This window comes from Odontesthes bonariensis, chromosome 15, assembly GCF_027942865.1.
Source record: "Odontesthes bonariensis isolate fOdoBon6 chromosome 15, fOdoBon6.hap1, whole genome shotgun sequence".
NCBI classification, from domain to species: Eukaryota; Metazoa; Chordata; class Actinopteri; order Atheriniformes; family Atherinopsidae; genus Odontesthes; species Odontesthes bonariensis.
The window spans coordinates 11,817,487-11,832,267 of NC_134520.1; the positions used below are offsets into that span (position 1 = coordinate 11,817,487).

Consider the following 14,781-nt stretch of genomic DNA (forward strand, 5'->3'; position numbering starts at 1 on the left):
GTGCTGTGCAGCTGAAGGCCCGGTCACCAATGGTACTGAGGCGTGACGTGGGGATGGTTAGTAGTCCAGCAGAGGTTGAGTGGAAGGTGCGGGAGGGAGTGTGTTGGTGAAGGAGGTCACTGAGGTAGGTGGGGGCTAGGTTGTGGAGAGCTTTGTAGGTGAGGAGAAGATTTTTGTAGTGGATGCGGTATTGTACCGGGAGCCAGTGAAGTTGGATGAGAACAGGGGTGATGACAGAGATCACAGGCTTTCAGGAGAAACTAGATCAGACCGATGGAAGCCTGCACCGAGCCAATGAACTGATGGTGTTTTACAATAGGTTCGGTACAGAACAACACTCAGCATGCTCCTCACCTGCCTCCAGTAACAAAGACTTCACATCAGAATCAGAATCAGTTTTATTGCCAAGTTTTCACATTCAAGGAATTTGTTTTGGTGATTAGTGGAAAGAGTAGTAGAAAAAATAAATAAATAATCTAGACACCTGAAAATAATTAGAGGAATACATTTAAAACTGAAATAAAGGTAAGAAAAAGTAATTTAGGTAAAGTAAGTCGGATGTACAGGGAATTTATATAAAATAATGAGTAATGATAATAATGACCATTAGTATTTAACTTTATTTATATAGCACCTTTCACAGATAAAAAAAAAAATCACAAAGTGCTTTACAATCAAATACATAAAAATAATTAGAAGAAAACCAATAAAATAAATGAATAATTATAAAATCATAAAAGACGAAAAAGACCATTACAAGATAAAAATAAATAAAATATAGGTGGACGTAAGTTCACAACTGTCTTGCTAAAAGCTTGCCTAAGTAGAAAAGTTTTCAGCTGCTTCTTAAATGAGTCCACAGATTCAGAGCACCTTAGTGAAAGAGGCAAGGCGTTCCAGAGTTTGGGGGCCACTGCCTGAAAGGAACACCTCGAGTGTGGAAGTGTGTGTGAGTAACATCCAACAACCTCTGACCTGCTGATCTTAGACGGGCAGATGTATGGTAATAAATCAGATCAGAGATATATACAGGGGCCTGACCGTGTAGGACTCTTAAAGTAAGGACCAGTATTTTAAAATTGATTCTGGACTGGAAGACAATGCGTGATGCTAAAATTGGGCTGATGTGAGCTATTTTCTTAGTACCAGTTAAAAGCCGTGCAGCTGTATTCTGTACAGTCTGGAGACGATCCAGGTCTTTCACTTACACTGTGCAAGCCAATGGCAATGTGAAATATTCACAAAAATGATGCTTTTTTACATTGTGCAAAGTGATGGGAATGTAGTTCTGCATTGACAAACACGTCCTTGTCTATTGATGGTGCAATTATTTTGATATGTGTCCTGTCAATGGCACACCGGGCATGCCTGCAATTGCCATAAAGTTGGCTTTGATCCTGTCTAGTTGCTGATTGTCCAAAGGAAACCGGATAAATTGTTGTATGATATGTGGTCTAGAGAGCGCATCGATGGTTTGGTTTATGGCACGGCTGACTGACGGTTGCAATATTCCTAAATCGTCTGCATTACAAAGTTGCATTTTTCCTGTTGCCAAATATCATAGTGTTGCCAAACATTTTGTCTCCGGACTGATTGTGTTATTTCTGTTAGTTGGGGATGTTATTGAATCCCGCACTAATTCTACCACAAGTTTAATACCGTCACGATTTAGCCTATATCTCTCCATCAATTTGTAGTCCTCCATTGTCTCCAAAACATTTTGTCTCGCAGCAGCCTGATTTTCTGATTCTTTGTGAATAGATTCTGATTCTTACTGAGTTAGGACTTTTAAGCTCTCCTAGAGTTAGGTGCTACTTTTAGGCCTAAAATCCTTTGTGAATTGCTATTAGTGAAAAAAAAATTAGAAGTCCTAAATATAAGACCATTATTTTTAGGCCAGTCAGGGCCACTGATCTGAATGCATCACTCCATCATCATTCTGTTTATGCCTGTAAATAGTACCGTCTAGTTGTAATTGGACCACCTTGAACACAAGTTAATACCAAATCTGAATAGGGCCAGAAGTCTGACTAAATGTGTAATGGTGACAGTATGTTACTTACAGCATAAAACTGAATTGACAGTCTCTCCTAACCTCTGTAGGAACCATTAGTAATGACTTTCATTACACTTAAAATTCTCCTTTAGCTGCCACTACAACAGAATGCTTATTTTTCTGTAATAAACTGTGCCACATTTAAGCCTGGTGAGAGAGAAATTCTTGTGGTTGTGATGTTGCAGGTTTTGTGATAATTTATCTGCTGGTAACTTAAAGAAGTACTTAAAGCACTTCTGTATCTAATCAGCTAAACTCAATCACCTCTTGTGGATTATTACGGAAACTCAAGCCAGACTAATTACAACAGCCCAGCACTGTCCCACAAGACTAAAATGACACACTCTGTAACTGAAATGACCAAAAGCTCTACAGTATGTTTAAAGAATTATTTTAGAAGCAGCAGCTCAATTTTGTTACAATTTTCCAGTTCAGACATTGGCCATGCATGTGAACCACAGTTACCAAATGATGGATCAAAACTAGAGTTAATGTTAAAATTCATCCCCAAGTATGTGGGGAAAAAAATCCAGTGAATTTCATTCTATTGTCAACATCCTTTTCGAGGGTGAAAGTAGAACATAACTCATGGTTCACGGCATCTTGTTCTGAAACAAAATGTTTCTTAGTTCCACACGGCACAAAAAGATAAAAAATAAACAAATATACACAAAGAAATATTTATAGACTAAGTTGTGCTTTGAGTATTTATCCATAATTTTGGCTGTACCGGAATGTCTTTTATTCCTCCATCCATTTTCTAAACTCTCTCAAGGGTTAATGGCTGATCATTGCTAAGAGACAAAAAACATACACGCTCATACTACTTCATTTTTAATCACAAATGTACATGACAAGGCTACAAGAGAAAAGCATCCACAGAAAACCAAAGAAGACACAGAAAGAAAATGCAAACTCAACACAGACAGACTTCCGCCAAGTACAAACCAGGGATTGTCTTGTGGTTAGGTGATGGTGTTGAACCTTCAACTTTTACAACTTTGCAATTTTGCCATTATTTCTCATTTAAAAGACATTCTGGCAGTGTAAATACAAGCAATACAGTGTTTCGGTCATTATTTTGTTCCATTCTTCCTGCAATTATATCTCAAAGTTATTGTTTATTGTTTACTAAGAGTGGGTCAGGCTTTCAAAGTAAATTATCATGAGGGAATTAGCCAAAACGGATTCATTGGAAAACTTTGCTCTAAAGGCTGGGACATTTTTAATTCTAATGTTGAGGATTGTTTGTCTAATTCTTTTGATTTAACCTTGATTTGACCACATCATTTAATTATTATCATGGTTGTTTTACATTTTAGATGTTATATTACCATATAATGCAGCTCAATAAGGAACAACTTGGTTATCTTTTTTATAAAGCGCATAATCTACTGGAGACCTCAATTATCCCTCCGCCACTATGCCTTACTCAGAAGGTCTGCGAGGTTGCTTTGCTAACCTTTGTCAAATTGCTCAGGGATCTTTAATCCAGCTTCAGACCTGTTTAATACAGTAGCACTCTGACAGGATTGGGTGATGTTAACCCACTGGGACATGGTTTGCCAGCTGTTCCCTCCCTCTGGTGGTGGGTGAGCACATGCAGGGCTGTTGATGGGTGGGGCAGGGTGGGAGAGGGTGCCTGGGAAACATCCTCTTAGCTCACTTTAGACAGCCCTATCGGAAGGAAGGATGAGAGAGATGCTTTAAAACATCACAGGATTGGATATCTCACATAGCTTCCTATCCTGTCCTGGTTTTTTTCTCCTTTTCTTTCTTTGTTTGTTGGTCTACTTTTTCTGTGTTTTCACCCTTACACCTGGAGTTAAAAGCTTTGGAACATTTATGGGTTGCTGAGAAGACACGGGACAGGTATCTCAGGATAGCCATGGCTTTGGATGCAGTGTGGGTGAGGGTGAAGAATGTCTGCAAACAGAATGGGCTCCTCATCATGTCAGTGTTGGCTGTGGTCATCGGGTGTCTTTTGGGATTCTTTTTGAGGACAAAACGTCTCTCAGAGCAGGTCAGTTTGTCTCCTCCCCTTGACTCAGTGTGATGTCATACAGAGACAAGCCTGTCCCTGGGCCTCTTACACCTAAACAGCACTTTACAGATGTGTCTACATGCACACTTAGTTTTAGACTCTGGTTTCTGGTCACCTACGTATCTTGATTTCTCACCTTCTCAGTCATTACGCCATCTACCAATTGAAAATGATCAAAATACAGGATAAGTCACAGTGTGCTGATATGTAGCACATCCAGGTTTTTTTTTCTTTTTGCCACTATTAGTAGTTTGTAGTATTATACCAACTGTCTTGAGCCTTTACTAAAGTTGGTTAATAATATAGTTAAAAAATTGCATTTAACAAATGCGGTGGGTGTCAAGAACAACAAGTTAAAAATTCCAGGAGAGCCCCAACTGCTTAGGATAATTTACAATTCAAATTGAAATCTCATTTGGACTATTTCCTGTACTGTGAAGCCCCACCTGCACAAATATGAAATTCGTGGGAAAACTATGTTGATCCGGAGTTGTGAGGATTTGTTTTTAGGGTAGCAAAAACAACCTCTACAGTGTCAACATTTCTTGAATAGTATTTTATGTCGGGCATGTTATGCTTTATTTCTTAACACGTGTACGGATTACTTTTGGATCATCTGGTCAGAGTCATATCTGAATTTTGTATCATGTAGTATAATCAAGTAGCTTAACTCTTTGAACAGTTGCCCCATTTACAGTGCTGGCATTGAGGACAGTACTGCCTTTTACAATCCTGACAAACCATCACCATGTCACATGTCCAGAAAATATAACATGATTCATTATTTCTTGGGAGACTAGGCAAGGATTTCCACCAGAAAACCGCAGTGTGTCAGGAGCATTCTTATAACACAGCTTCAAACCGTCAAAGTTTGAAGCTAATGAACCAGTCCCATCAACTTGTGTGTTGGGGCTAACCTTTCAAGGCTAGGAATCTGGAACAGTTTATCTAACGTTATAATTTAGCAACACATTATTAGCTATTTTTGAAATTTGTCAGTAGAAAGGGTTTTGTTATCAGTGGGCACATGTTTCACTAAAGAGCAGAAGAAGAAGCAAAACAGCCGCAGAGTCTTTACAGTCTGTTTTTCACGTTGTGGTGTTATGTATGTCTCTGTGCTCACAAACTGCAACTTTAGCTCACAGTGTGTTTCCTCATTTTGCCCCCCATCCTGCAGCAAATACAGCTACAAATGTGTTTTCTATGTAACAAATACAAACCGAGATTTTGGAGGAGAGTGCTTTTTTTTTTTTTACCCTGTCAGTTTTGGGAATTGTGCATAATTGTTGGAGTTGAAACACACTTCAAAAACATTCATTTTCTGCACAAAATTTTGCTTTAGTGTGGAAATGATTCCAACTGTGTTATAAATTAAATTAAGAACTGCACAGCTCCTCGTCTTCTGTTGTTTGAAACTGTTCTTGTACTGAAAAGCATACAAGTTCGATATCATGTGTCAAGTTTGCTGTCATGCTGAATGCACCAAGTCAAGGGGCTTATTTCTTCAGCTAAATAATTAAGATGATACTATTACATGTTGAAGGGTAACTTAATGAAATAACAACTGAATATAATTAATTAATTTTTAAAAAACATTATGCCGTGTCTCAGAGCCTGAAGAGCCTCGATCATTTCTCATGTGTTTGCAAAACACAGAACGTGAGGTAATCGCTTCTTCACAAGATGGTTTGGTAAATGGCATTTGACCAACAGTTCTGCAAAGAATGAAAAAAGTCTATTGTTGTATGTCTCTTTCACACTGATGATACCATTATTGAGCTGGGTTCTAAATTTAAGATACTTATCTAAATGTTTAAAGATATTTTGAGAAATCTTTTTAAACATTTTCTTTTGCAGTTCTGCAGGCTTTTATAACCAAAGTCATTTCTGAGTTAGATTATTTACAGGAAGATACAACAGGTTTTGTTCCAACAGATTGTAAAAAAGATTGGGAGCAATTCATAATGAGCGATGTGAATCTGTCATTTCCAGGTGTACACGGGCAGGCAGAGAGTCCCATATATCACCCATCCAGTTTTTGCCTATTAGCCACCCAACATTATCTTGTGAAGTAAGGGAAGGCTAGATCACTCTCGTTCTTAAGAAATTGAAGGACTGCTTTTCAAATGCTAGCTGGTTTGTTGCCCCATAGAAATTTTTTAACACAGATTTGTCAAACTTGTCAAAGATTGCTTTAGTCAGAGCACAGAGCACATTGGATATTGATACAAGGATAAGAGCTCCCATTATCAGACCACTTGTAATGGTGTAAGCAAATGGTGGAGATACTCAGTTAGTTGATTAGGAATAACTTGGTTTTTTGGTCAAGGTTGTTAAGGTTGAGAGGGTTCAACAGTTCCAAGGCATTGAAAATGATAGGGAGTAAGCTACCTTGATTTGAATATGTACAAGAGTTAATTGTCCGTATATAGTGAGACTAAGAGCTGCATGAGAAAAACAGTAAGATTGCCACCTTTCATGTGGGTGACCTGGGTTCAAATCCTCTTCATGAAAGGTACTACGTCCAGTAGGGGTCCTTAGGCAAGACCCCCTTACCCTACCTGCCTAACTTTGGATAAAAGTGTCTGCCAAATGCATAAACATAACATAAGCATAAAACAGACAAAAGAGCAGCAATAAATGTTGGCTAATTTACTAAAACTTCCAAAGGAGTGATCTCTGTAGTCCCAACAAGAGGCTCCACTTGATTAACAAACTAAGCACTCTGGTTTTTTTCTTCTTTTTGAAAAAAGGGAAATACTACACTACTGTTGACTGGCATTACGTCTTCCTTGGTACAACAGACCACAAGCTGCCTATCAGCTACAGGCAGAAAGAAGAAGGGGGGCGTGGAGGATAGCAAGCACCAGAGGGGAGAGGCAAAGCTTATTTACATATTCACATATCTTCGAATACTGTGTAGAGTGTAGAGTTATATCTGAGCCATTTTAAGACATGAAGGATTTCATTTTTATGGAAAATAACTCATCTAAATTAACTGGAATAAGTGTTTTTGTTTATTTGTTTAATCCTCCCCCAGAGAGAGAGACTGTTGTACAGCTGCTATATGGTAGAAAATCCAAGATATACTGTTATTCAATTCAAGAGGGTATCCTCTAAACTAACTCCAGGTTTTGGGGCAGATTTACAAAGGTTTGAGCCATTTCAATTTAATTCAGTTTTATTTATATAAGCGCCAAATAACAACAAACGTCATCTCAAAGCACTTCAATATACAGTCCAATTCAAGCCAATTGGAGTTCAATTCATTGTACTCATAATCCTATCAAATCCAATTAATTAAATAAAAAAATTGTCCAATTCATTCATACAGAGCGAATTCAAAAACTATTTCCTAGCTAAGGAAACCAACAGATTGCACTGAAACTTGTCTTCAGTCCAATCTCCCGTCCTGAGCGTGCCTGAGGCGACTGTGGAGAGAAATGACTCCCTTTGAATAGGAAGAAACCTCTGGCAGAACTAGACTCAGGAAGTTTGGCCATCCATGGACAACAAACACTGTAACACCATTCAAAGGATACCTGTTGAAACAGGGAAACACGAGTTTATAACCACAATAATGTCACATGTACATGATATCATTTGAGAAATTAAACGGGGAAAAAGAGAGTAAAGTGAGGAAAGGTGTGACAGATGAGACCCCCCAGCAGTCTGGGCCTATAGCAGCTTAACTATGGGATGTTTCAGGATCACCTGAGCCATCCCTAACTATAAGCTTTATCAGAAAGGAAAGTTTTAAGCCTGGTCATAAAAGTGGAAAGGGTGTGCGGCTTCCTGAAGCCAAACTGGCAGCTGGTTCCACAGAGAGGGGCCTGATAACTGAAGGCTCTGCCTCCCATGGCACTGAATCTCTGGCATAGGAAGATATTTTCCATTTTTATAGTTTATTTGGAATGTCAGAAGAAGACATTATCCGAATGAACTTCAAGCCATGTTATTCTTAATGGACTGAAGAAAATATAAAGGCAACCTGGAATCTGTAACCAGAAGGAGTCATACAAAACCTATTATACCAAAACTTTTTGCACCTCTTCATATTATGTCTTTTTGGTTTTATTTGTTTTTTATAATTGAATGTACCATTATGTCTTTTGCTTTAATACCTATTGATGGATATCATCCACATTTTCACTTGTATTGTCTTTGAGTGCAGACAAACATAACATAACTAAATGGTGAGGACGTGATGCATCACATCTTAATGTTTACATGCTTTCATTTTCTGATATTCCAAGAGTAAGCAATTGGCAGGGGTGCCAGTTGGGGTGCTAGTTTGCAATTTTGTAAGTTCAAACGGTTTTATGCCTGCTGTGTGATCCTGAAATAAAATAAAATGGACTTTATTTATCAAAGTAGACCTGATAAACATAATTTTTTTAATATTTGAGCCAAAGAACTCATCTTAGGACCTATAGAACTGCATTCCCCACTGGCCACTATTTGTGATTTGTGACCACACACTTCTCTGTCTGGTTCAGTAAATCTGGGCCTTAGCATGAAATCCTGTGTTTTGTGCTAATGCCCTTCAATGCTGCTCAACTAGGAAAAAGACACGCAAGCAGCTGAACTGTGGAGTACGTCCCTTCCACTGAAAGCATGTCAGAAAGTAATGTATTTGTGGCTACCGCAAATGGAATGATCACAACAATAAATAACTGCCCAAGTGTTCATATTATTTTAGATGGACTATAAGAAAAACATGAACATATGGTGTGAGGCTACATAAAGGAAGATAAGGGAAGATAAAAGATTCAGAATATAACTTTCATGACAAAAAGGTCCAAATATATTAAATCCTATTATTAGCCCGGCCACTTCCTGCCTTTACATTTGGAACAACTTTAACAGCTTTGAAAAACATCTGAAGTTACAATAAGCACGAAGCAGTGTTATACATTCCTCCCATCCTGTGACTTGTGGTTTAACTGTAAATCATTAAAGAATAAAGAAAAAAAAAATCAAGCACAAGCTTGCGTAAATAATCTGTTGTTTCAACATTCAGCAGCTTTAACATGTTACAACACACATCTTTTACATTACTACGAATATGGCTGCTTTAGGTAGGAGCCCAATAAACAAAAAGCAGCCGTTTCATTCTTATTACCCCTGTGACTAAAGCCTAAAGTCATATTCTCAAATAGACCTAAAAATAGCGTGTGGCTCCTTTACTCTCACAATAGGGGATTACAATCCAATCAAACAAATGGTTTCTCTAATTGTACATCAAAAAGAAGTGCCTGTCAATGTGATTTATCACAGGGTACACAGGATGCACAGACCTTTGTGTTTCCAGACGGCTTGTAGACTCTCAGATCCCTCTGTATTTTAGGCTCCTGTTCGGAGCAGGGAAGCACCAGTAATCTGTTTTATCGTGTTTATGTGTTTGCGGCTTTAGAGGCAAGATGAGAATTGATTTATGTCGAAGAGACATTTGACTGTGCAGTAGCAAAATGATAAAATGATTCTAAATACATAAATAAGAAGAGATGTTGACTTCTGTAAACAGCTAAGATAAGATGGTCCTGGTGCTAAACAGGACGTTTTACAGACTATATTGAAGAAGAGTGGCTTCAGAAGTGTGTGCTCCAGCATCCCCCGACCACATGTTGAAGTGTTCTTGGGCAAGACTTTACCTCGTGTTGCCTTTGATGTATTCATTGGTGTGTGTGTGTGTGTGTATGTGTGTGTGTGCGTGCGTGCGTGCGTCTGTGCGTGCGTGCGTGCGTGTGTGGTGTGTATGATAGAGAATAAGATGACTGGCTGGATAGGTTAGGCACTGCTGAATGAATATATGTGTAAATGGGTAAATTTGGCTTGTTGCACAAAAGCACTTTGAGTAATCAACAAGATAAAAAATGCACTACATTTATAATCATCATCTCTTTCCTCATCTATAAATATGAAATCTATAAATGCAGTACATTTACCATTCAATGACACGAAAGCTGATGCCAACATCCCCAGATTTGGACCAGACCCAGTCTGACCACAAGTTAGTGGGATAACTTTGAGAATAAGGTGGAGTTTGCTGAAGAATGATGGCAGATTTGTACATGTCCAGGAGATTGCTGTTGCACTTGACTGAACTGCTTCATGCAAACATTGAAATGCAGGAAACTGTATGGGTTCCATGCACACTGCTGCCAATTGTGTCTGTATTTTCATGTGGATGATGATTTTTATTTTTACAAAAACCAGTAATTACAAAATATAATTTAGTTATTTAGATAATAACTTTTTAGAAATAGTAACACTTTTTTTTAAATTGTTTTCAATAAATGGAAATCAAGATGATTGAAAGAGCCATGATGAAAACGTTGATCAATTAACAAAGATCCTCTACACCAGTGATACTCACTATTTTTTTCACAGGAGCCACATTGGCAGAACAAAATCAAGGGAAGACCAACTTTTACGACAACATGCTCAGTCCCCTTTTGCAAATATGCATTTCTACATATAAAACATCCCACAAAAAAAGAAACAACACAGTTAATACATTTTCAATTAAGACCATATTTACCTTAATACTGCGATGAGCGGAAGCTGGCATGCATGTCCTCGACTTTCTTCATGTTGTATTTGTACTTTGTTGTTGTAATCATAGTGAGACGCTCAAGATGAACATGGTTTTTGTGCAGATTTTTGCCCTTTTTTAATTAAAAACCGATCCATTGTGCCTGCATCTCACGCTGGCTAAAGGAGCTAGCGTGCTCTGTGGTCAAGTGTGACGGTTGTTTAAGCGGGCTGCGTTGCCAGGTTTAACAGAGCCCCCTTTAGGAAACACCATTAAGCCTTAATTAATACTTAATAAAAATACTTAATACAAAAAAAAACACAAACTTAATAAAAATACTTAATACTGTGCAGTATTCGCTGTGTTATTTGAAAAAATGTATTGTTATTGTTACCATATTGTTATAAGCTACTATGCGAGTGCGAGCCGCGCAATGAGTATCTCTGCTCTACACTAACGACGTGTCACAGAAAAGGAAACAGTATAGACCAGTCTCAAAATGTTTTGTGCTCAAAGCATCTTTAACACACCGTAAATACTGATTTACCTTTTATTTACTAATGAAAAACTATGTGTTAAAAAAGATAAATGTTGCTGTCCTACATTATCTGTGTCAAATGTTGTTTTCTGACATCTGACGATTCTTCGTATGACTGTTTTGTCAGAAGCAGGCTCTTTTGATAATGCTTTAAAGCTTCTGAACTTTGCATTACTCGTAGTTTCTTTGGCAGAAAAACTGGCATTTCTTTTGTTATGCTGTATGCTCTGCTGAACTTTAGCTTGCCACTATTGCAGCGCTTTCAAGCACTGAACTTGTCAAGTGTTATTGTTAATGTTATATCTATTTTGCCCTTTCCAGCTATTCCAAACGTCTTTCAAAGTTCAGAGATTTTGTGGTTGGTGGTTTGAAATGCACTACTGTACTCATGCATTTACCAAAGAGATGGCAGTGGCCGCGGTAGTACGTTGAGTGGATTGTCCATTAATCACAGTGATGATGGTTCAATCTTTAGCCACGCTACATGGCACACTGCTTTGTGGGCAACACTAAATCCTAAATTGCGTTTGGTGTCACGCAACTGACAAATTATATAAAAAGGTTTGTATGCATGACTTTCAGACTTGTGTGCTAGTTTTTGTCTAATATTCTTCCTAAATTCTGGGCAATGGGCCTAATGTGTAGTACATATTAAGATGTATATTTCTGACAATAATGGATTTGTTGTACACACACACGCACACACACACACACACACTGTCATGGCCTGACCCTGAAGTGTGAAATGTGAAGAGCACAACAGATTTTCTCTGCTAGCTGAATGCAAGTGTTGTTCCACTCGTATGCATCAAACTAAGCTCTGTTGCTTAATGCTTTGCAAAAAGATTCTGTCTTTATGCATCATCCTGCAGGTCCTCAATCTACCATCCTCCCATCTCCTTCAACATCCAGGACTTTTAGCTCTATCCAATACAAATACCTTAGTAATTAACAAGTGGTAACCATACCAATTTTCTAACATTGTACCTGGCTTTTGCTTATGTAGCCTTATCAGTAAAAAAATATAATTAAGGAGCTAGAACTAAAGGTTAAACCGTTTCAAAGACTTCAGTATTCACCAATATAGTGAAAGCTGCAAAGCCTTTTGATGCTTACTGAGATGATGGTATGACGTTTAATGCAGAGCTCTTTGCCTCTGTGACGTGTTCTATCTGTCAAGGCTCACACAGGGTTGGACTCAAACGCAGGGCTCGAGGATAAAGTTCAACAAGGTGATTTCCACAGGGGTGAGTTAGCATTTCAATGGCAAGGATAAAGTGAGACAATGCAGGTGAGTTCACTAGAAAGCAAGGGAGTAACTTTGATTTTGACATTGGTGGGGACACAAAAGTGCTCTACGACAGTTTTTTTTTTTTTTGCATTACCAATCATAAGTTAATGGCATGCAGATGCAATATGTTAACGAGCCATCCTAATGTTTAGGGAGTTGGTCTTTAAATCACAGGGTTGCAGGCTCAAATCCCACGATTAGGCTACCTCTGTTTACACCTGGAGTGACCTTGAGCAAAACAACTAACCCAACATTGCTCCAGAGACTGTAACCAATAATGTGTTCTTATAAGTCGCTTTGGATAAAAAAAGTCAGCTAAGTGTTATGTAATGTAACTCATATAATGCAGGGTATCTGCACATTTTTTATCAACAAATTTAATGACTTTTAAGACCTTTTTAAGACCTCTAAGAATAAAAATTAAGACCATTACCACGGCAAAAATATATATAAAAACTACACTCTAGGCTGTGCGACTATGAAAAAAAAGTCCAGTGTGAAATGTGTGCTTCAGTGATACTGAATCAGTGTGTCAACATGATCGCATAAGATTTGAACGCACAAGGGAACACCACACACAACAGGACAATCGTGCCCAATTGTCACACCTCTGCGAAGGAGCGTGTTTTCGCTGCCATTTGTCTGTCTGAGGCTCTGAGGCTCTGAGCAAAATAAATCCATAATTGAACCTAATTTTTGAGTTATGTCTACTGTGCTTTTACAACTAGCAAAACGATTTTACTACCCAAGTTAACTTAAACCAGAACTTTGGACAACTCACGTGAAGCACAGACTATGGACAGTGACTTTGCAGCATAAACCACACGACAAAATCTAATTTCCTTCGGGATTAATAAAGTATCTCCAATCTGATCAAATAAATAAAAACGAGCACAGACCGCTCATACAGTCAATGGCATGTACCCATAGAATAAATACACACTCACCCACACATCACACAACCTGACTATCAACTGCTAACCATGATCAGTAACCTACACAAACCCAGACACATAATGGCTCGGCGGCCAGCAATCGGACAAACCAATGATGTGAATCAATCCTGTGAAAGAATGAAAACAAGTGAATGAAACCTGCACTCAGCCATTATGAAGTTAACTCTGCCAGCTCCTCCATAATCTTGCCCCTGCTCAGCCAACTATTGACGTCGGGTATGGTTGGTAACGTTACGGCGGCTAGTATTAGCAACGAGGCTGCTAGGCTTGCTAAATCGGTAAGCATTAGGCTACTGAAGAAAGCTAGTCTTTTTAGCTACGTTATATTATCATCTTTCTTCTCGGCTATGAGTTAACCTTTGTTTACGGCCACTGGCCCTAACCTGACGCGCTTGCTGTCAAATCACCGGAAGTTTTTACCGGAAGTACTGGCGCACACACAAAAGTTCGAACGTCAACGGTCGCCATACTGTGCACAGAGCGATAGAAAATCGTCTCTCCAGACATATCTTTCTTTCATTTCGCCCAGATGAAATTTAATGCCACTCTTCGAAAATCGGCGACATTTTAAGATCTTAAAAAAAGTATTTTTTATATAGGACTTTTTAATACTTTTTAAGGATCCGCGGAGACCCTGAGTAGGGGGCTGAAAATTGGTAGGGACGTGACCCGAGCGTCCCTACCCAAAATTACGCCCTTGCTAGAAAGTCCCCACTAAAATCCACTGGGCTGGGCGTGTGCACAGAGGAAACAAGGAGCCAAGACCAAGGTTGCAAAATCCTCACAAAACACAAACATCAAGGTGTCGTAAACTGAAGGCCAAACCACACGACTGTAACTTATGCTGAGTTTTCCTCAGCATTAAGTAGCCAGTGATGATGGTTGATTGAAGACAGCTGAGTGATTGCCAACTGCAGAGATGTGAACCACTAAGGAGGGCGGAGAGCCCAGAGGGAATTCCCCCCCTGAAAGAGTAGCTCCACCCACACACCAACAGGAGAGAGAGAGAAACAGAGAGAATAGTGTCACATTCGTTTGTCTGAGAGAGGAAAATACAAACTCCAAGTCTAGTTCAGAATTTATCAAATGGTTCAAGGTTCAAGTTACACAGCGCTGTGGACCTCTCTCTGCCAGGCAGTCAGATCAGAAAAAGGGTTTCACTCTTTTGCAAAATAAGCTTTTATATCGCCATACAAAACGTGAATATTATTGGTCCGAAAGTTTGTATAAGCACAATGCATAAATATGTACAATAAAAGGTAATATTAAACCTTCAACAATAGCAGGCTGCACAGGAGGACTGAGGACCATGACACTATCTGCTCACAAGTTCCATGTTAACATCCTAAAGTGACTGA

At 38.8% G+C, this 14,781-nt stretch overlaps 1 protein-coding gene across 2 annotated transcripts in view; it reads left to right on the top strand.

The window, feature by feature from the left end:
• Nucleotides 1-3,944: 3,944 nt before the first annotated feature.
• slc1a7b (solute carrier family 1 member 7b) overlaps nt 3,945-14,781 on the top strand; it is a 28,812-nt gene continuing 17,975 nt past the window's right edge. For both annotated transcript variants that reach the window (XM_075486248.1, XM_075486249.1), the window contains exon 1: nt 3,945-4,079. In XM_075486248.1, the coding sequence (XP_075342363.1) occupies nt 3,945-4,079 (135 nt within the window). The remainder of the gene's footprint in view (nt 4,080-14,781) is intronic.